Raw genomic sequence first — 22,041 nt, 5'->3', positions numbered from 1 at the left:
GGCGGCTATGGCGGCCATCTTGGATTTCGGACCGACCCGAAAAATAACAACACTTGGTCGGGACCATCTCAGGATCATTTCAGGCAAGTTTCAGCTCAATCCCACTGGTGGAACTTGAGAAGAAGTTTGAAATGTGAAAAGTTTACGCACGGCGCACGACCGTTCGGGTCAAACGACCTAATAAAACCTTAATCTAGATGATAACAGTATATATAATCTTGTAATACAGCTTTCCGAAACGGGGAGGTAAATTCTATCTCTTATAGATTACAAACATCTAGAATGTATTAGGATTATTGCTGCTAAGTTAGTTGAAATCCATTGCATCTATATGACAAGGACTCACAGCAATGGGAAACCATTACAAACGTCCCCAAAATGCCTCCAATATTCCTGAAGATACAAATGTGGTCTATATGGCAACAAAACTGATACAGTTGAATTTGCAGTCCTTAAAACCCCTACAAGGGCCAAATGGGCTTAAATCGCTCACCTCCTATCCAGTGATCCTTTTCATACATAAACATGATGAAGAACAAGTATATCAGAAACCATATACCAGAGGCCCAATGGGCCTGTATAGCTCACCTGGCTCTACAGCAACTTTGAAGTTGATTTAGGTTATTTCCACAGATATTATGCTGATAACCACCTTATTCAAATGTCAGCATAGGCTAGGTTTATTAATGTCAATACATTTTTTAGTCCTTCATTCAAGTATACAATTGGTCTAATATCAGGGTTCTTTACTATCGAGAAATCATTCTTTGAAGACTTTAGCCTATTTGACCTATGTGACCTTAAATGTCGGTCAAGGTAATTCATTTGATCAAACTTGGTAGCCCTTCACCCCAGCTTGCTACAGGGCCAATATCAAGTCCCTGGGCCTCTTGGTTATTGAGAAGAAGCCATTTGAAGACTTTAGCCTATTTGACTAATGCGAACTTGAATGAAGGTCAAGGTCATTCATTTGAACAAATTTGGTAGTCTTTCACCCGAGCATGCTACAGGGCTAATATCAAGTCCCTGGGCCTCTTGGTTATTGAGAAGAAGTCGTTTGAAGATTATAACCTATTTGACCCATGTGACCTTGAATGAAGGTTAAGGTTATCTATCTGAACAAATTTGGTAGCCCTTCACCCCTGCATGCTACAGGCCCAATATCAAGTCCCTGGGCCTCTTGGTTATTAAGAAGAAGTCGTTTTAAGATTTTAGCCTATTTGACCCCGTGACCTTGCATGAAGATCAAATTAATTTATCTGAACAAACCCTTCACCCCAGCATGCTACAGGCCCAGTATTAGGTCTCTGGGCCACTTGGTTATTGAGAAGAACTTGTTTAAATGGAAAAGTTGACAGCCAGATGGAGGGACGGACGTCAGACGCCGCGCCACAGCATAAGCTCACCTGCCCGAAAATGATCACTTTCCTCCAATAATGTTTCACACCAAATTTGGATGAAATTCATCAAAGGGTTAAGGAGGAGTAGGATTTTAAAGCAAAATTTCAGCAAAGTCCCCCTTTTTGCACCCTGCCCCTCTGTCCCTAGGGATCGGACCAGCCTCATTTATATAAAATAATTGCCCACGATCTCCAAGCGATGTTTCACACCAAATATTGATGAAACCGACCAAAGAGTTAAGGAGGAGAAGGATTTTAAAGTTTCCCTTTTTTGGTCCCGTCCCTCTGTCCCTATATAGGGGTCTTACCAGCCTCATTTATATACAAGAGGCCCAGGGGCCTTAACGGTCATCTGACTCTAAATTAAAACCCTTATATTATTGTAGTATGCATTCTCTGTAGCAAGTATATAGTGGCACTGTTGGCCATGGTGACCATCTTGGATTTCTGACCGACCCAATAAATAACAACACTTGGTCTGAACCATCTAATGATAATTTCTGGTTAGTTAGAGCTGAATCTCACCGGTGGAATTTGAGAAGAAGTTTGAAATAGGTGTTGTTCAGGAAAACCATGATTGCGCAATCATGTTACAAAATGGCCGCCATTGCTGCCATGTCAAAGTTTTTACAAGGCCGAAAAAATAAAAACACTTTGTTGGCCCTCCTTCCTTAACATCCTCACCAATTTCCAGCTCAATGGCATCAGTGGAACTGGAGAAGAAGTTTAAAATGTGTTTTTCAAGATGGCTGCCATGGCGGCCATCTTGGATTTCTGGCCGACCCGATAAATAACAACACTTGGTAAGGACCATCTCAGGATCATTTCTGGTAAGTTGGAGCTGAATTCCACAGGTGGAATTTGAGAAGAAGTTTGAAATAGGTGTTGTTCAGGAAAACCATGATTGCGCAATCATGTTACAAAATGGCCGCCATATTGCTGCCATCAGGGCCCAGGAAAAACTTTCAAAAGCACTCGTCCATCGGACGAGTTGCCTGAATAAAAGTACTCGTCCAAACAAAGAATTCACTTGTCCAGAAAATTTCAGAATTATCTGCTATACCACATTCTCATTTTTCACATGGCTGTTTACCAATTGTATTCAATACATTGACGCTTGATCTTATAATGTTCATTACGTTAGTAAAGTTGTAATCCATCGATAGAAAGACCGATGATTCAACTAATACAGGAATGTAGCGAATGTAAACATCGGGAAATAGGTCACATTACGCGAGAAATTGTGAGAAAGTTTTCAATGAACCAGTATAAAATATAGCTGTGAATTAATCAGTTATTTGTCAGAAATCATAAGGGTTACCGTTTTCATTTGAATCAGTCGTGTCAACACAACTGCCATCCTGTTTTTCAGGTTGACTGACAATAAAAATAACCATCCAATTTTCGTTGAGCCATTTTTATGCAGACATCCTCGGACAACACCCATTATACTAACATGTCACCCGGAACACTCGGAGGTTATCGGTCATCGTACATGACTTCCGATTTACAGACGTAGATAGTCCTACTTACCTGCTATCATGCAGTAATTTTACTATTTTTCGTAATAATGGCACAAAAAAGAATACATAACTAACAATGCATCAAATTTTAAGCAATTTTATTAACGAATACTGAAATAACAGAGAAATTCTACTCGTCCGACGGACTAGTTGACAATTAAAACCACTCGTCCGTCGGGGAAATCTACTCGTCAGGACGAGCAGATGCTTTTCCCGGGCCCTGTGCCATGTCAAAGTTCTTACAAGGCCAAAAAAATAACAACACTATGTTGGCTCGCCTTCCTTGACATCCTCACCAATTTCCAGCTCAATGGCACCAATGGAACTGAAGAAGTTTAAAATGTGTTTTCAAGATGGTGGATATGGCGGCCATCTTGGATTTCAAACCAATTGCCTGAAATGATCCTGATATGATCCCGACCAAGTGTTGTTATTTTTCGGGTTGGTCTGAAATCCAAGATGGCCACCATGACAGCCATCTTGAAAAACACATTTTAAACTTCTTCTCCAGTTCCATTGGTGCCATTGAGCTGGAAATGGGTGAGGATGTCAAGGAAGGCGAGCCAACATAGTGTTGTTATTTTTTCGGCCTTGTAAAAACTTAGAAATGGCAGCAATGGTGGCCATTTTGTAACATGATTGCGCAATCATGGTTTTCCTGAACAACACCTGTTTCAAACTTCTTCTCAAATTCCACCAGTGGGATTCAGCCCTAACTTACCAGAAATGATCCTGAGATGGTCCTTACCAAGTGTTGTTATTTATCGGGTCGGTCAGAAATCCAAGATAGCCACCATGGCCAACAGTGCCACTATATACTTGCTACAGAGAATACATACTACAATAATATAAGGTTTTTAATTTAGAGTCAGATGACCGTTAAGGCCCCTGGGCCTCTTGTTATTCTAAACACTATACTTTCCATTGCATCAGGTAACAATTGATTATTTCATTTTTTATGCATTTATATTTTTTAGGCAACAACTGCAATTTGACATGTACAGACTATATGTCATTGGGAGTGATCTTCTAACAGTTGCATTGGAATATTACTTAGTAAAAGAAGTTTTCCAAGTCTGTTGTAGCAAAGTCGTTCTGCAAGCTTTGGCACTATTTGAAGAAACAAAAGGAGGAAAGAAAGTACAAAGCACCAGAAGTGTGCCAAAAAAATTTGACAAGGATGCCATGATTGTGTTTGATGAAACAAGAAAAAAACTTGTTTATTGGCTTGGCAAGAAATGTTCTCTGATGTATAATAGATATGTATTTAAAGACAGCCTGAAGGTAAGCTTATTTAGTTAAAATATAACTACTGGGATAAGGAGGTGTGGGATATAACAACTAGGGATTAGGAGGTGTGGGATATAACTACTAGGGATGAGGAGGTGTGGGATATAACTACTAGGGATGAGGAGGTGTGGGATATAACTACTAGGGATGAGGAGGTGTGGAATATAACTACTAGAGATGAGGAGGTGTGGTATATAACTACTATAGATGAGGAGGTGTGGGATATAACAACTAGGGATTAGGAGGTGTGGGATATAACTACTTGGGATGAGGAGGTGTGGGATATAACTACTAGAGATGAGGAGGTGTGGGATATAACTACTAGGGATGAGGAGGTGTGGGATATAACTACTAGGGATGAGGAGGTGTGGGATATAACTACTATAGATGAGGAGGTGTGGGATATAACTACTTGAGATGAGGAGGTGTGGGATATAACTACTAGAGATGAGGAGGTGTGGGATATAACTACTAGAGATGAGGAGGTGTGGGATATAACTACTAGGGATGAGGAGGTGTGAGATATAACTACTAGGGATGAGGAGGTGTGGGATATAACTACTAGGGATTAGGAGGTGTGGGATATAACTACTAGGGTGGGATATTACTACTAGAGATGAGGAGGTGTGGGATATAACTACTAGGGATTAGGAGGTGTGGGATGTAACTACTAGGGATGAGGAGGTGTGGGATATAACTACTAGGGATGAGGAGGTGTTTGATATAACTACTAGGGATGAGGAGGTGTGGGATATAACTACTAGGGATGAGGAGGTGTGGGATATAACTACTAGGGATGAGGAGGGGTGGGATATAACTACTAGAGATGAGGTGATGTGGGATATAACTACTTGGGATTAGGAGGTGTGGGATATAACTACTAGGGATGAGGGGGTGTGGGATATAACTACTAGGGATTAGGAGGCGTGGGATATAACTACTAGAGATGAGGAGGTGTGGGATATAACATCTAGAGATGAGGAGGTGTGGGATATAACTACTAGGGATGAGGAGGTGTGGGATATAACTACTAGAGATGAGGAGGTGTGGGATATAACTACTTGGGATTAGGAGGTGTGGGATATAACTACTAGGGATGAGGAGGTGTGGGATATAACTACTAGAGATGAGGAGGTGTGGGATATAACTACTTGGGATGAGGAGGTATGGGATATAACAACTAGAGATGAGGAGGCATGGGATATAACATCTAGAGATGAGGAGGTGTGGGATATAACTACTTGGGATGAGGAGGTGTGGGATATAACTACTAGAGATGAGGAGGTGTGGGATATAACTACTTGGGATGAGGAGGTGTGGGATATAACTACTAGAGATAAGGAGGTGTGGGATATAACTACTAGAGATGAGGAGGTGTGGGATATAACTACTAGAGATGTGGAGGTGTGGGATATAACTACTAGGGATGATGAGGTGTGGGATATAACTACTAGGGATGAGGAGGTGTGGGATATAACTACTAGGGATGAGGAGGTGTGGAATATAACATCTAGAGATGAGGAGGTGTGGAATATAACTACTAGGGATGAGGAGGTGTGTGATATAACAACTAGGGATTAGGAGGTGTGGGATATAACTACTTGGGATGAGGAGGCGTGGGATATAACTACTAGGGATGAGGAGGTGTGGGATATAACTACTATAGATGAGGAGGTGTGGGATATAACTACTTGAGATGAGGAGGTGTGGGATATAACTACTAGAGATGAGGAGGTGTGGGATATAACTACTAGAGATGAGGAGGTGTGGGATATAACTACTAGGGTGGGATATTACTACTAGAGATGAGGAGGTGTGGGATATAACTAATAGAGATGAGGAGGTGTGGGATATAACATCTAGAGATGACGAGGTGTGGGATATAACTACTAGGGATGAGGAGGTGTGGGATATAACTACTAGAGATGAGGAGGTGTGGGATATAACTACTTGGGATGAGGAGGTGTGGGATATAACTACTAGAGATGAGGAGGCGTGGGATATAACTACTAGGGATTAGGAGGTGTGGGATATAACTACTAGAGATGAGGAGGCGTGGGATATAACTACTAGGGATTAGGAGGTGTGGGATATAACTACTAGGGATGAGGAGGTGTGGGATATAACATCTAGAGATGAGGAGGTGTGGGATATAACTACTAGGGATGAGGAGGTGTGGGATATAACTACTAGAGATGAGGAGGTGTGGGATATAACTACTTGGGATGAGGAGGTGTGGGATATAACTACTAGGCATGAAGAGGTGTGGGATATAACTACTAGGGATGAGGAGGTGTGGGATATAACTACTAGGGATGAGGAGGTGTGGAATATAACTACTAGGGATGAGGAGGTGTGGAATATAACTACTAGGGATTAGGAGGTGTGTGATATAACTACTAGGGATGAGGAGGTGTGGGATATAACTACTAGGGATTAGGAGGTATGGGATATAACTACTTGGGATGAGGAGGTGTGGGATTTAACTACTAGAGATAAGGAGGTGTGGGATATAACTACTAGAGATGAGGAGGTGTGGTATATAACTACTAGGGATGAGGAGGTGTGGGATATAACTACTAGGGATGAGGAGGTGTGGGATATAACTACTAGGGATGAGGAGGTGTGGAATATAACATCTAGAGATGAGGAGGTGTGGAATATAACTACTAGGGATGAGGAGGTGTGTGATATAACTACTAGAGATGAGGAGGTGTGGGATATAACTACTTGGGATGAGGAGGCGTGGGATATAACTACTAGGGATGAGGAGGTGTGGGATATAACTACTATAGATGAGGAGGTGTGGGATATAACTACTAGGGATGAGGAGGTGTGGGATATAACTACTAGGGATGAGGAGGTGTGGGATATAACTACTAGAGATGAGGAGGTGTGGGATATAACTACTAGGGATGAGGAGGTGTGGGATATAACTACTAGAGATGAGGAGGTGTGGGATATAACTACTAGAGATGAGGAGGTGTGGGATATAACTACTAGGGATGAGGAGGTGTGGGATATAACTACTAGGGATGAGGAGGTGTGGGATATAACTACTAGGGATTAGGAGGTGTGGGATATAACTACTAGGGTGGGATATTACTACTAGAGATGAGGTGTGGGATATAACTACTAGGGATTAGGAGGTGTGGGATGTAACTACTAGGGATGAGGAGGTGTGGGATATAACTACTAGGGATGAGGAGGTGTTTGATATAACTACTAGGGATGAGGAGGTGTGGGATATAACTACTAGGGATGAGGAGGTGAGGGATATAACTACTTGGGATGAGGAGGTGTGGGATATAACTACTAGGGATGAGGAGGGGTGGGATATAACTACTAGAGATGAGGTGATGTGGGATATAACTACTTGGGATTAGGAGGTGTGGGATATAACTACTAGGGATGAGGAGGTGTGGGATATAACTACTAGGGATTAGGAGGCGTGGGATATAACTACTAGAGATGAGGAGGTGTGGGATATAACATCTAGAGATGAGGAGGTGTGGGATATAACTACTAGGGATGAGGAGGTGTGGGATATAACTACTAGAGATGAGGAGGTGTGGGATATAACTACTTGGGATGAGGAGGTGTGGGATATAACTACTAGAGATGAGGAGGTGTGGGATATAACTACTTGGGATGAGGAGGTGTGGGATATAACTACTAGGGATGAGGAGGTGTGGGATATAACTACTAGGGATTAGGAGGTATGGGATATAACTACTTGGGATGAGGAGGTGTGGGATATAACATCTAGAGATGAGGAGGTGTGGGATATAACTACTAGGGATGAGGAGGTGTGGGATATAACATCTAGAGATGAGGAGGTGTGGGATATAACTACTAGGGATGAGGAGGTGTGGGATATAACAACTAGGGATTAGGAGGTGTGGGATATAACTACTAGGGATTAGGAGGTGTGGGATATAACTACTAGGGATGAGGAGGTGTGGGATATAACTACTAGGGATGAGGAGGTGTGGGATATAACTACTAGAGATGAGGAGGTGTGGAATATAACATCTAGAGATGAGGAGGTGTGGAATATAACTACTAGGGATGAGGAGGTGTGGAATATAACTACTAGAGATGAGGAGGTGTGGGATATAACTACTTGGGATGAGGAGGTATGGGATATAACTACTTGGGATGAGGAGGTGTGTGATATAACTACTAGAGATGAGGAGGTGTGGGATATAACTACTTGGGATGAGGAGGTGTGGGATATAACTACTTGGGATGAGGAGGTGTGTGATATAACTACTAGAGATGAGGAGGTGTGGGATATAACTACTTGGGATGAGGAGGCGTGGGATATAACTACTAGGGATTAGGAGGTGTGGGATATAACTACTAGGGATGAGGAGGTGTGGGATATAACTACTAGGGATGAGGTGATGTGGGATATAGCTACTAGAGATGAGGAGGTGTGGGATATAACTACTAGGGATTAGGAGGTGTGGGATATAACTACTAGAGATGAGGAGGTGTGGGATATAACTACTAGGGATGAGGAGGTGTGGGATATAACTACTAGGCATGAAGAGGTGTGGGATATAACTACTAGGGATGAGGAGGTGTGGGATATAACTAGTAGGGATGAGGAGGTGTGGGATATAACTACTAGAGATGAGGAGGTGTGGGATATAACTACTAGGGATGAGGAGGTGTGGGATATAACCACTAGAGATGAGGAGGTGTGGAATATAACTACTAGAGATGAGGTGATGTGGGATATAGCTTCTAGGGATGAGGAGGTGTGGGATATAACTACTAGGCATGAAGAGGTGTGGGATATAACTACTAGGGATGAGGAGGTGTGGGATATAACTACTAGGAATGAGGAGGTGTGGGATATAACTACTAGAGATGAGGTGATGTGGTATATAGCTACTAGGGATGAGGAGGTGTGGGATATAACTACTAGAGATGAGGTGATGTGGTATATAACTACTAGGAATGAGGAGGTGTGGGATATAACTACTAGAGATGAGGTGATGTGGTATATAGCTACTAGGGATGAGGAGGTGTGGGATATAAATACTAGGCATGAAGAGGTGTGGGATATAACTACTTGGGATGAGGAGGTGTGGGATATAACTACTAGGGATGAGGAGGCGTGGGATATAACTACTAGGGATTAGGAGGTGTGGGATATAACTACTAGAGATGAGGAGGTGTGGAATATAACTACTAGAGATGAGGAGGTGTGGGATATAACTACTTGGGATGAGGAGGCGTGGGATATATCTACTAGAGATGAGGAGGTGTGGGATATAACTACTAGGGATGAGGAGGTGTGGAATATAACTACTAGAGATGAGGAGGTGTGGGATATAACTACTAGAGATGAGGAGGTGTGGAATATAACTACTAGAGATGAGGAGGTGTGGGATATAACTACTTGGGATGAGGAGGCGTGGGATATAACTACTAGGGATTAGGAGGTGTGGGATATAACTACTAGGGATGAGGAGGCGTGGGATATAACTACTAGGGATGAGGAGGTGTGGGATATAATTACTAGAGATGAGGAGGTGTGGGATATAACTACTAGGGATGAGGAGGTGTGGGATATAACTACTAGAGATGAGGAGGTGTGGGATATGGGTACTGGGGATGAGGAGGTGTGGAATATAACTATTGGGATTAGGATTTGCTCGATATCAGACCTATTTGTTGAAATAGCAATTCTAATGCATAACCATTGTTATGATAAGTATATTTCAAATAGCTTGGACAAGTGATAGCCTATAGCTGACTTAATTGATCAGCATTATTCATTAAATGAGTGTAGTTGACCATAGTACCAGTCATGCCAGTAGACAGATGTACATATTCTACGAAATATTTCTTAGTTCTTAGCACCTATACATACTTGTGTGAAAATAAAACGATGAAAAAATGGTTCATATAGTTTTATTTGTCTTCAGAAATAAATACATTATGTATGTATTGCATTATTTAAAAATGTTTCGGTACTAGATCATTGATGTAGATTTGGCTGTCCTCTTGGCCTTCCAACACCCCCACCCCCCTACCTTGCATAGGGTTTTTACTGGGGCTAAACACCCCCCACCGACACCACCTCCCACCTCACCCCCCACTTTTCCCCATTTTCAGTGCACTAGACCCCTGGCTTATACCTGGTAAAATATGGTAAACAGTTTGGTCCCTCTGCTGTTAATAAAATCTTAATATGTTTCTATTAAATTTTTTTTTTAGATTTGGGACCTGGTATTGCGCATTGAAATGCCATCCAAACCTCTTGAGGCAATATTCATTGGATTTTTGAAAGATGAACTGATGAAAATTCTTGAGAAAAAGGTAATATCTGTTCTAAAACCTTAAAAGAGTCAACATATCATTTTGAAACATAAAAATAAGTTTAATGGACATAAAACATGTATGCATCAGAGTATTATGATTTGGCATTGTCTACTGTCCATGCACCATAAACTTTTGTTTGTCCAGTAATCCTCTCCTACATTTTTAGCCCACCATCATCAGATGGTGGGCTGTTCAAATCGCCCTGCGTCCGTGGTCCGTGGTCCGTCCGTCCCTCCGTCCGTCCGTCCGTCCCTCCGTCCGTCCCTCCGTCCCTCCGTCCGTCCCTCCGTCCCTCCGTCCGTCCGTCCGTCCGTCCGTCCCTCCATCCATCCCTCCGTCCCTCCGTCCGTAAACAATTCTTGCTATCGCTATTTCTCAGAAAGTACTGAAGGGATCTTTCTCAAATTTCATATGTAGGTTCCCCTTGGTGCCTAGTTATGCATATTGCGTTTTGAGACCAATCTGAAAACAACATGGCCGACAGGCAGCCATCTTGGATTTTGACAATTGAAGTTTGTTATCGCTATTTCTGAGAAAGTACTGAAGGGATCTTTCTCAAATTTCATATGCAGGTTCCCCTTGGTGCCTAGTTATGCATATTGCGATTTGAGACCAATTGGAAAACAACATGGCCGACAGGCAGCCATCTTGGATTTTGACAATTGAAGTTTGTTATCGCTATTTCTGAGAAAGCACTGAAGGGATCTTTCTCAAATTTCATATGCAGGTTCCCCTTGGTGCCTAGTTATGCATATTGCGTTTTGAGACCAATCTGAAAACAACATGGCCGACAGGCAGCCATCTTGGATTTTGACAATTGAAGTTTGTTATCGCTATTTCTGAGAAAGCACTGAAGGGATCTTTCTCAAATTTCATATGCAGGTTCCCCTTGGTGCCTAGTTATGCAAATTGCGTTTTGAGACCAATCTGAAAACAACATGGCCGACAGGCAGCCATCTTGGATTTTGACAATTGAAGTTTGTTATCGCTATTTCTGAGAAAGTACTGAATGCATCTTTCTGAAATTTCATATGTAGGTTTCCCTTGGTGCCTAGTTATGCATATTGCATTTTGAGACCAATCTGAAAATAACATGGCCGACAGGCAGCCATCTTGGATTTTGACAATTGAAGTTTGTTATCGCTATTTCTGAGAAAGTATTGAATGGATCTTTCTGAAATTTCATATGTAGGTTTCCCTTGGTGCCTTGTTATGCATATTGCGTTTTGAGACCAATCTGAAAACAACATGGCCGACAGGCAGCCATCTTGGATTTTGACAATTGAAGTTTGTTATCACTATTTCTGAGAAAGTACTTAATGGATCTTTCTGAAACTTCATATGTAAGTTTCCCTTGGTGCCTAGTTATGCATATTGCGTTTTGAGACCAATCTGAAAATAACATGACCGACAGGCAGCCATCTTGGATTTTGACAATTGAAGTTTGTTATCGCTATTTCTGAGAAAATACTGAAGGGATCTTTCTCAAATTTCATTTTGAGGTTCCCCTTGGTGCCTCATTATGCTTGTTGTATTTTGAGATCAATTGGAAAACAATATGGCCGACAGACCGCCATCTTGAATTTTGACAATTGAAGTTTGTTATCTCTATTTCTCAAAGTACTGAATGGATCTTTCTCAAATTTCATAAGTAGGTTCCCCTTGGTCCCTTGTATTGCATTTTTGGACCAGTCTGTCCTGAAAACAACCTGGCAAACAAACAGCCATTATCGTTCAATCTCAGATTTCTTATATAGCTAGGATTCCCTTGTTTGAAAAGTACTGGATGGATGTCTCAATTTGCACAGATTAGTAAAATGAAGGGAAAAGTAGAGAAAAGATCAATCTGACATGGAACCTATGAAGATCATTCAATGGTGGGCGCCAAGATCCCTCTGGGATCTCTTGTTCAATGATTTCTTTCAAACTTGGTATTATACATTATGATCATGATATGAAGTTGATTTTGTGTCCACTTGAAAAGAATTCTGATTCAATGCTTTTTGCAAAAGTAATTGCCCTTTGTTTATTTCAGTATTCATTGTTTTGTAGGGAGATTTCCTGTAATTTTTTACTGATTTCTTTGAAAATCGTAGGCTTAGTAATGGTGATACGGTTGTGTTTCCATATAGGAGTATAGTTTCAATATGATTTTTGTCTGGCAATCTCCTACATGTTTTATTTGATTTCTTTGAAACTTGTATCGCATACATTATGATTGTGACTGTTTTCCAGAAAAAATTTCTGATTCAACTACTTTTCCATAAGTTACTGCTGTCAATTTTTGATGTTGCAGACTTGTCATGAGTACTTGTTTTCCTGAAACTGTGAAAAAATTAAATATTGACTTTTTAGTGAAAAGTGAGATTTAAAGCATGCCAGATAGACACACTAAGGATGAGGCAAATCTTATTTTGATGCTTTGGGTAGTATATGATAATATATGGCATTCGACAGGAATATAATTATCTTCCCTGCAGTATTCTTGTTTAAGTTGTTGTCTTTAAAGGACACAATCCTCTGTCCGTTTCCCACATTGGTTTTCAGTTGGCGGGGATATGTAGATGGGTTCTGTCTGTCTATTCTTCCGGCTGTACTTCCAGCCGTCCTTCCGTCTGTCCGGATTTGCTTTCCGCATGATAAATTGAATGCTAGGATTTTGATGAAACTTGCTTGGTAGACTTATTACCTAAACCCCTTGCTCAAGTTCGATTATTTGCATATTCTGCACATATTTAATGAGGCTGCTGTGATCTGATTGGCTGATTGCTTTCCGCTAGATATCTTTTGGAAGGAATGATTGGATTTTTATGAAACTTGCTTGTACCTAAATCCTTTGCCGTGCACCATCCGCCGTGCGCCGTCCGCCATGCGTAAACTTTTCACATTTCAAACTTCTTCTCAAGTTCCACCAGTGGGATTGAACTGAAACTTGCCTGAAATGATGCTGGGATGGTCCTGACCAAGTGTTGTTATTTTTCGGGTCAGTCTGAAATCCAAGATGGCCGCCACAGCCGCCATTTTGAAAACACATTTGAAACTTCTTCTCCAGTTCCACTGGTGCCATATAGCTGGAAATTGGTGAGGATGTTAAGGTGTTGTTATTTTTTCGGCCTCGTAAAAACTTTGACATGGCAGCCACGGCGGCCATTTTGTAACATGATTGCGCAATCATGGTTTTCCTTAACAATACCTATTTCAAACTTCTTCTCAAATTCCACCAGTGGGATTCAGCTCTAACTTACCAGAAATGATCCTGAGATAGTCTTGATCAAGTGTTGTTATTTTTCGGGTTGATCCAAATTCCAAGATGGCCACCATGGCCCACATTGCCACTATACCTGCTACAGAGAATGCATACTACAATAGTATAAGGGTCTTTAATTTAGAGGCAGATGACTGTTAAGGCCCTTGTGCCTCTTGTATTTATATAATATTTGCTTTTCTCCTGTATTTTAATCCCTCATGCACAGCACCTATGAGTGGCCTCGACACTTTGATTAATGAGGCTGCTGTAATCTGATTGGCTGATTGCTTTCCAGACACTATGTTTTGAAGGAATGATCAATTTTGATGAAACTAATGCTTGGTTAAGGCTTATTACCTAAACCTTGCGCTCAAGTTTGATTATCAGCATATTCCGCAAATATTTAACGAGGCTGATGTGATCTGATTGGTTGATTGTTTTCTGCTAGATATCTTTTGAAGGAATGATAAGATTTTAATGAAACTTGCTTGGTAGACTTATTACTAATTATGTTAATAACTGTCACAGGAACTTGATGACTGAACACAATACATTTATTGATTCTAAATGCTTTGTCATGTGTTTCATGTTTTCATACATGTCACCCACTTAAATTTCATGTAATACAATATTTCCATGGATTGGCCGTTCTTGACGACTATGTCCTTGTTCATTTTGTTTTGGTTCAGTTGAGTGTTATTTCATTGATTGTATTTGGTTTTCGTCTATTTTTTTCTGTCTTGTGGCTATCATCTGTGATCATAAAACATCAAATGAGTGTTCATGACATCCTGCCTTTCTAAGGTGTGCCCGATATCACTAGTATCAACTCACTAGTATCAACTAGTCAAATTTTGTGTGTTTTCACTGAGAAACATTTTGTTAATATATTATGGAGCAAAGTTATAATAAACAAGGAGTCGGCTGAATGGAGGTCACTAGCCAAGGTCATATTTTGTATTGTTAGGTCATCAGACTCGTGTGCCGTCTGTAAACTTTTCACATTTTAAACTTCTTCTCAAGTTCTACCAGTGGGATTGAGCTGAAACTTGCCTGAATTGATCCTAAGATGATCCCGTCCAAGTGTTGTTATTTTTCGGGTCCATCAGAAATCCAAGATGGCCGCCACAACAGCCATCTTGAAAACACATTTTAAACTTCTTCTCAAGTTCTACTGGTGCCATTGAGCTGGAAATTGTTGAGAATGTTAAGGAAGGAAAGGCAACAAAGTGTTTTTATTTTTTCGGCCTTGTAAAAACTTTGACATGGCAGCCACAGCGGCCATTTTGTAACATGATTGCACAATCATGGTTTTCCTGAACAACACACACCTATTTCAAACTTCTCAAATTCCACCAGTGGGATTCAGCTCTTACTTACCAGAAATGATAGTCATGCTCAAGTGTTGTTATTTTCGGGTTGATCCAAATTCCAAGATAGCTACCATGGCCCACAGTGCCACTATACCTGCTACAGAGAATGCATACTACAATAGTATAAGGGTCTTTAATTTAGAGTCAGATGACCGTTAAGGTCCTTGGACCTCTTGTTAGGCTAAACATAACGCAGTTGATGCCTCTGAAACATTATGCCTATTGTTAACGGCTCTTAATCCTATATGTCCACTTAAAATCCTAGCATTCTGATTGGTCCAATTATTCCAACAAGTTACTTAACACCCACTAGTAGCAAAACCTTTCAACAGCATAGATATTGTTGTCATTGGTAAAGATTGTTTTCTGCATGCATTCAACATATATGAAACAAACGGCTATTTATCCAGAACATTACCCAAATTAAAAATGATGTATTTCAATCTCTTTTGAGATGGATAAATGTATCAATTTATCCAAATTGAAAAATAAGGTATTTCTAACTCTTTTGAGATTGACATATGTGTCAAACATGAACTAATTTCCAAGACATGGCAAGATGGCTGGGCACTTGGGATTATATCTAAACACCAACTTGGAGATTTATAAAACTGAAACTTTGCTGGAAGTAGTTACACATTTTCTTAAAAGGATTATTTTGTTTCAGTTGTCAGCTTTTAAAATGTATCATTTAAAAATCCCTTTTGAATATAAAAGGAGAGAAAATACAGTGGTCCCCCTATTTATGACCACTCTCAAGAATGACCACTCCCTGTATGCGACCAAGTTTCACATTCACCGACGTTTTCCAACAATAAATTACCCCTTCTAAATGACCACCCTGCTAACCCGACCAACGACCGCTTAATCATGTCCCAAAAACGTGAAAAGTACTTTTGGTATCCCTCTAGTGAACGACCAAGATTTTGGCAACATTTTGTTAAGACATTAAAATTATAGAATAATCAATAATAAAAGCATGTAATGTCCAGCTCATTGAAATGCATGGACTCAGGTTAAATGTGACACATTGGATTGACAGGTTGTTTACACTGCGATAGCCTGCAAGCCTAGGGAGCTGTTTTGTCCACCGATGTTTTTACAAACAAGATAATTACTCCTACCTTTTGTAGACAAATGGTTTGTTGTGATTTTCACAAATTTAATATATTGTGGTATCTGTACACGATGTATCCAAAGCTATTATTAAATTATACGTACAACATACAGTACGTAGCTAGACAACGTGATGAACTTTCCATTAGAGTGACCTCCCCTGTTACCTGTATGCGTGCGCATCGTTGTCGGTTATGAAAACAACAGACTTGTCATTTATAACAAAGATGACTGAACATCCTCAGCAGCCAGCAAGAAACGAAAAGTTTTGACACTTCAACAAAAGATCAAAGTTTTAGAAATGATACACAATGGTGGTAATGCAAGAAAGATTGCATTGGAACCAATGTTTGAAAACGCCGAGGTCAGATCCCGAGCTTCAATGGATTATTTTTAGGTCACCTGAGACGAAGTCTCAGTTGACCTATTGCAATCGCCTTTTGTCGTGCGTCGTCCGTCGTCCGTCGTGCGTCGTAAACAATTTACATTTTCAACTTCTTCTTAAAAACTGCTGAACTAAATTCAATGAAATTTTACAGGAAGCTTCCATGGCTGAGGGTGAACCAAAATTGTGAATTATATGGTCCCCATCCCCCAGGGGCCTGAGGGGCGGGGCCAAAAAGGGTCAAATTGACTAAAACTTCAAAAATCTTCTTCTCTACTCTCAGATAAGGTGGAATCAAACACTCTTCATAGATGAAAGGGTCTTAAGGTACTTTACCAAAATTGTAAATTTCATGACCCTGGGGTCTCATGTTTGCCCCTGGGGAGGGGGTAAACTTTACTATAGTTTATATAGGGAAATCACATTTTTGACTATTATTTGTTGGATTTGTATTGGAATTCATTCTAACTTGTATCAAATTATCAGCATGGGATGACAGTTTGATGGTATGTACATGTTGGCCCTAGTTGACCCCCAGGGGCTGGTGGGCGGGGCCAAAAAGGGTAAAATTGACAAAAATTTCAAAAATCTTCTTCTCTACTCTTAGATATGGTAGAATCAAATACTCTTCATAGATGGAAGGATCTTAAGGTGCTTTACCAAAATTGTGACTTTCATGACCCTGGGGTCTCATGTTTGCCCCTGGGGAGGGGGTAAACTTTACTATAGTTTATATTGGGAAATCACATTTTTGACTATTATTTGTTGGATTTGTATTGGAATTCATTCTAACTTGTATCAAATTATCAGCATGGGATGACACTTTGATGGTATGTACAGGTTGGCCCTAGTTGACCCCCAGGGGCTGATGGGCGGGGCCAAAAAGGGTCAAATTGACTAAAATTTCAAAAATCTTCTTCTCTACTCTCAGATATGGTAGAATCAAATACTCTACATAGATGGAAGGATCTTAAGGTGCTTTACCAAAATTGTGAATTTCATGACCCTAGGGTCTCATGTTTGCCCCTGGGGAGGGGGTAAACTTTACTTTAGTTTATATAGGGAAATCACATTTTTGACTATTATTTGTTGAATTTTTATTGGAATTCATTCTAACTTCGTTAACATTATCAGCTTGGGATGACAGTTTGATGGTATGTACGTGTTGGCCCTGACTGACCCCCAGGGGCTGATGGGCGGGGCCAAAAAGGGTCAAATTAACAGAAATTTTAAAAATCTTCTTCTTACAGCCCAAATAAGGTAGAATTGAATACTCTTCACAGATCGAAGGGTCTTAAGGTGCTTTACCATAATTGTGAATTTCCTAGCCCTAGGGTCTTGCGTTTGCCCCATGGGAGGGGATAAACATTACTATAGTTATAGGGAAATCACATTTTTGACTATCATTTGTTTTATTAGGTCATCTGACCCGAAGGGTCAGGATGACCTATAGCCATCGTGCTTCGTCCGTCGTCGTCCGCCGTCCGCCGTCAGCCGTGTGCCGTGTGCCGTGCGCCGTGCGCCGTCCGTAAACTTTTCACATTTCAATCTTCTTCTCAAGTTCCACTTGTGGGATTCACATGAAACTTGCCAGAAATGATCCTGAGATGGTCCTGACCAAGTGTTGTTATTTTTCGGGTCGGTCCGAAATCCAAGATGGCCGCCATAGCCGCCATTTTGAAAACACATTTTAAACTTCTTCTCAAGTTCCACCACTGCTGTTGGGCTGAAACTTGCCAGAAATGATCCTGAGGTGATCCCGACAAAGTGTTGTTATTTTTCGGGTCGGTCTGAAATCCAAGATGGCCGCCATAGCCGCCATCTTGAAAAACACATTTAAAACTTCTTCTCCAGTTCCACCAGTGCTATTGAGCTGAAACTTGCCTGAAATGATTCTGATATGATCCCGACCAAGTGTTGTTATTTTTTAGATCAGTCCAAAATCCAAGATGGCCGCCATAGCCGCCATCTTGAAAAACACATTTTAAACTTCTTCTCAAGTTCCACCACTGCTGTTGGGCTGAAACTTGCCAGAAATGATCCTGAGATGATCCCGACAAAGTGTTGTTATTTTTCGGGTCGGTCTTAAATCCAAGATGGCCGCCATAGCCGCCATCTTGAAAAACACATTTAAAACTTCTTCTCCAGTTCCACCAGTGCTATTGAGCTGAAACTTGCCTGAAATGATCCTGATATGATCCCAACCAAGTGTTGTTATTTTTTAGATCAGTCCAAAATCCAAGATGGCCGCCATAGCCGCCATCTTGAAAAACACATTTTAAACATCTTCTCAACTTCCACCAGTGCTATTGAGCTGAAACTTGCCTGAAATGATCCTGATATGATCCCGACCAAGTGTTGTTATTTTTCGGGTCGGTCCGAAATCCAAGATGGCCGCCATAGCCGCCATCTTGAAAAACACATTTTAATTTTCTTCTCAAGTTCCACCAGTGCTATTGAGTTGAAACTTGCCTGAGATGATCCTGATATGATCCCGACGAAGTGTTGTTATTTTTCGGGTCGGTCCGAAATCCAAGATGGCCGCCATAGCCGCCATCTTGAAAAACACATTTAAGACTTTTTCTCAAGTTTCACCAGTGCTATTGAGCTGAAACTTGCCTGAAATGATCCTGATATGATCCAGACCAAGTGTTGTTATTTTTCGGGTTGGTCCGAAATCCAAGATGGCCGCCATAGCCGCCATTTTGAAAAACACATTTTAAACTTCTCAAGTTCCACCAGTGCTTTTGAGCTGAAACTTGCCTGAGATGATCGATCCTTATATGATCCCAACCAAGTGTTGTTATTTTTCGGGTCGGTCCATAATCCAAGATGGCCGCTGAGGCCGCCATCTTGAAAAACACATTTTAAACTTCTTATCAAGTTCTACCAGTGCTATTGAGCTGAAACCTGCCTGAAATGATCCTGATATGATCTCGACCAAGTGTTGTAATTTTCGGGTCGGTCCGAAATCCAAGATGGCCGCCATAGCCGCCATCTTGAAAAACACATTTTAAACTTCTTCTCAAGTTCCATCAGTGCTATTGAGCTGAAACTTGCCTGAGATGATCCTGATATGATCCCGACCAAGTGTTGTTATTTTTCGTTATTTTTCGGGTCGGTCCGAAATCCAAGATGGCCACCATAACCACCATCTTGAAAAACACATTTTAAACTTCTTCTCCAGGTTCATTGGTGCCTTTGAGCTGGGAATGGTTGAGGATGTCAAGGAAGGCGAGCCAACATAGTGTTTTTTTTTTTGGCCTCGTAAAAACTTTGACATGGCAGCAATATGGCGGCCATTTTGTAACAAGATTGCGCAATCATGGTTTTCCTGAACAACACCTATTTCAAACTTCTCCTCAAATTCCACTGGTGGAATTCAGCTCTAACTTACCAGAAATGATCCTGAGATGGTCCTTACCAAGTGTAGCTATTTATCGGGTTGGCCAGAAATCCAAGATGGCTGCCATGACAGCCATCTTGAAAAACACATTTTATACTTCTTCTCCAGTTCCACTGGTGCCATTGAGCTGGAAATTGGTGAAGATGTTAAGGAAGCAGGGTCAACAAAGTGTTGTTATTTTTTTGGCCTCGTAAAAACTTTGACATGGCAGCAATGGTGGCCATTTTGTAACATGATTGCGCCATCATGGTTTTCCTGAACAACACCTATTTCAAACTTTTTCTCAAATTCCACCGGTGGGATTCAGCTCTAACTTACCAGAAATGATCCTGAGATGGTCCACACCAAGTGTTGTTATTTATTGGGTTGTTCAGAAATTCAAGATGGCCACCATGGCCAACAGTGCCACTATATACTTGCTACAGAGAATGCATACTACAATAATATAAGGGTTTTAATTTAGAGTCAGATGACCGTTAAGGCCCCTGGGCCTCTTGTTTATTTTCTCTTCAACGGCTTACAATAACAGATTAAAGTATTTTTAGCCCACCATCATCAGATGGTGGGCTATTCAAATCGCCCTGCATCCGTGGTCCGTGGTCCGTCCGTCCGTCCGTCCGTCCGTCCGTCCGTCCGTCCGTCCGTCCCTCCCTCCGTCCGTCCGCCCGTCCGTCTGGCGTCAACTTTTTCATTTAAACAACTTCTTCTCAGTAACCAAGAGGCACAGGAGCTTCATATTAGGCCTATAGCATGCTGGGGTGAAGGGCTACAGAGTTTGTTAAAATAACTGAACTTGACCTTCATTCAAGGTCACATGGATCAAATAAGCTAAAATCTTCAAACGACTTCTTCTCAATAACCAAGAGGCCCAGGGACTTGATATTAGGCCTGTAGCATGCTGGGGTGAAAAGCTACCAAGTTTGTTCAAATAAATGACCTTGACCTTTATTCAAGGTCACATGGGTCAAATAGGTAATAATCTTCAAACGACTTCTTCTGAATAACCAAGAGCCCCAGGGACTTGATATTATGCCTGTAGTATGCTGGGTGAAAAGCTACCAAGTTTGTTCAAATAAATGACCTTGACCTTCATTCAAGGTCACATGGGTCAAATAGGCTATAATCTTCAAACGACTTCTTCTCAATAACCAAGAGGCCCAGTGACTTGATATTGGGCCTGTGGCATGCTAGGGTGAAGGGCTACCAAGTTTGTTCAAATAAATGACCTTGACCTTCATTCAAGGTCACATGGGTCAAATAGGCTATACTTTTCAAACGACTTCTTCTGAATAACCAAGAGGCCCAGGGACTTGATATTGGGCCTGTAGCATGCTTGGGTGAAGGGCTACAAAGTTTGTTCAAATAAATGACCTTGACATTCATTCAAGGTCACATGGATCAAATAGGCTATAATCTTCAAATGACTTCTTCTCAATAACCAAGATGCCCAGGGACTTCATATTAGGGGTGAAGCATGCTGGGTTGAAGGGCTACAAAGTTTGTTCAAATAGATGACCTTGACCTTCATTCAAGGTCACATAGGTCAAATAGACTATAATCTTTAAACGACTTCTTCTCAATAACCAAGAGGCTCAGGGACTTGATATTGGGCCTGTAGCATGCTGGCGTGAAGGGCTACAAAGTTTGTTCAAATAAATGACCTTGACCTTCATTCAAGGTCACATGGGTCAAATAGGCTATACTCTTCAAACGACTTCTTCTCAATAACCAAGAGGCCCAGGGACTTGATATTGGGCCTGTAGCATGCTGGGGTGAAGGGCTACCAATTTTGTTCAAATAAATAACCTTGACCTACATTCAAGGTCACAGGGGTGAAATCGGCTTAAATCTGTAAACAATAATTTTGCGATAGCCAAGAACTTCCAAGACCTGATATTAGGCCAATAGAATGCTGGAATGAAGGACTAGAAAATTTTTAATATGAATAAAACTAGCTTA

The 22,041-nt window shown here is 41.1% G+C and overlaps 1 protein-coding gene across 1 annotated transcript in view; it reads left to right on the top strand.

The window, feature by feature from the left end:
- The window catches only part of LOC117328412 (E3 ubiquitin-protein ligase rnf213-alpha-like), a 311,982-nt gene that overhangs the window by 100,758 nt on the left and 189,183 nt on the right, over window positions 1-22,041 (top strand). The window contains exons 12-13 of the mRNA XM_033885941.1: window positions 3,901-4,207; window positions 10,451-10,561. Coding sequence (XP_033741832.1) covers window positions 3,901-4,207; window positions 10,451-10,561 — 418 coding nt within the window. The remainder of the gene's footprint in view (window positions 1-3,900; window positions 4,208-10,450; window positions 10,562-22,041) is intronic.

This window comes from Pecten maximus, chromosome 5, assembly GCF_902652985.1.
Source record: "Pecten maximus chromosome 5, xPecMax1.1, whole genome shotgun sequence".
Taxonomy (NCBI): domain Eukaryota; kingdom Metazoa; phylum Mollusca; class Bivalvia; order Pectinida; family Pectinidae; genus Pecten; species Pecten maximus.
This window is presented reverse-complemented; position numbering and strand designations above follow the sequence as displayed.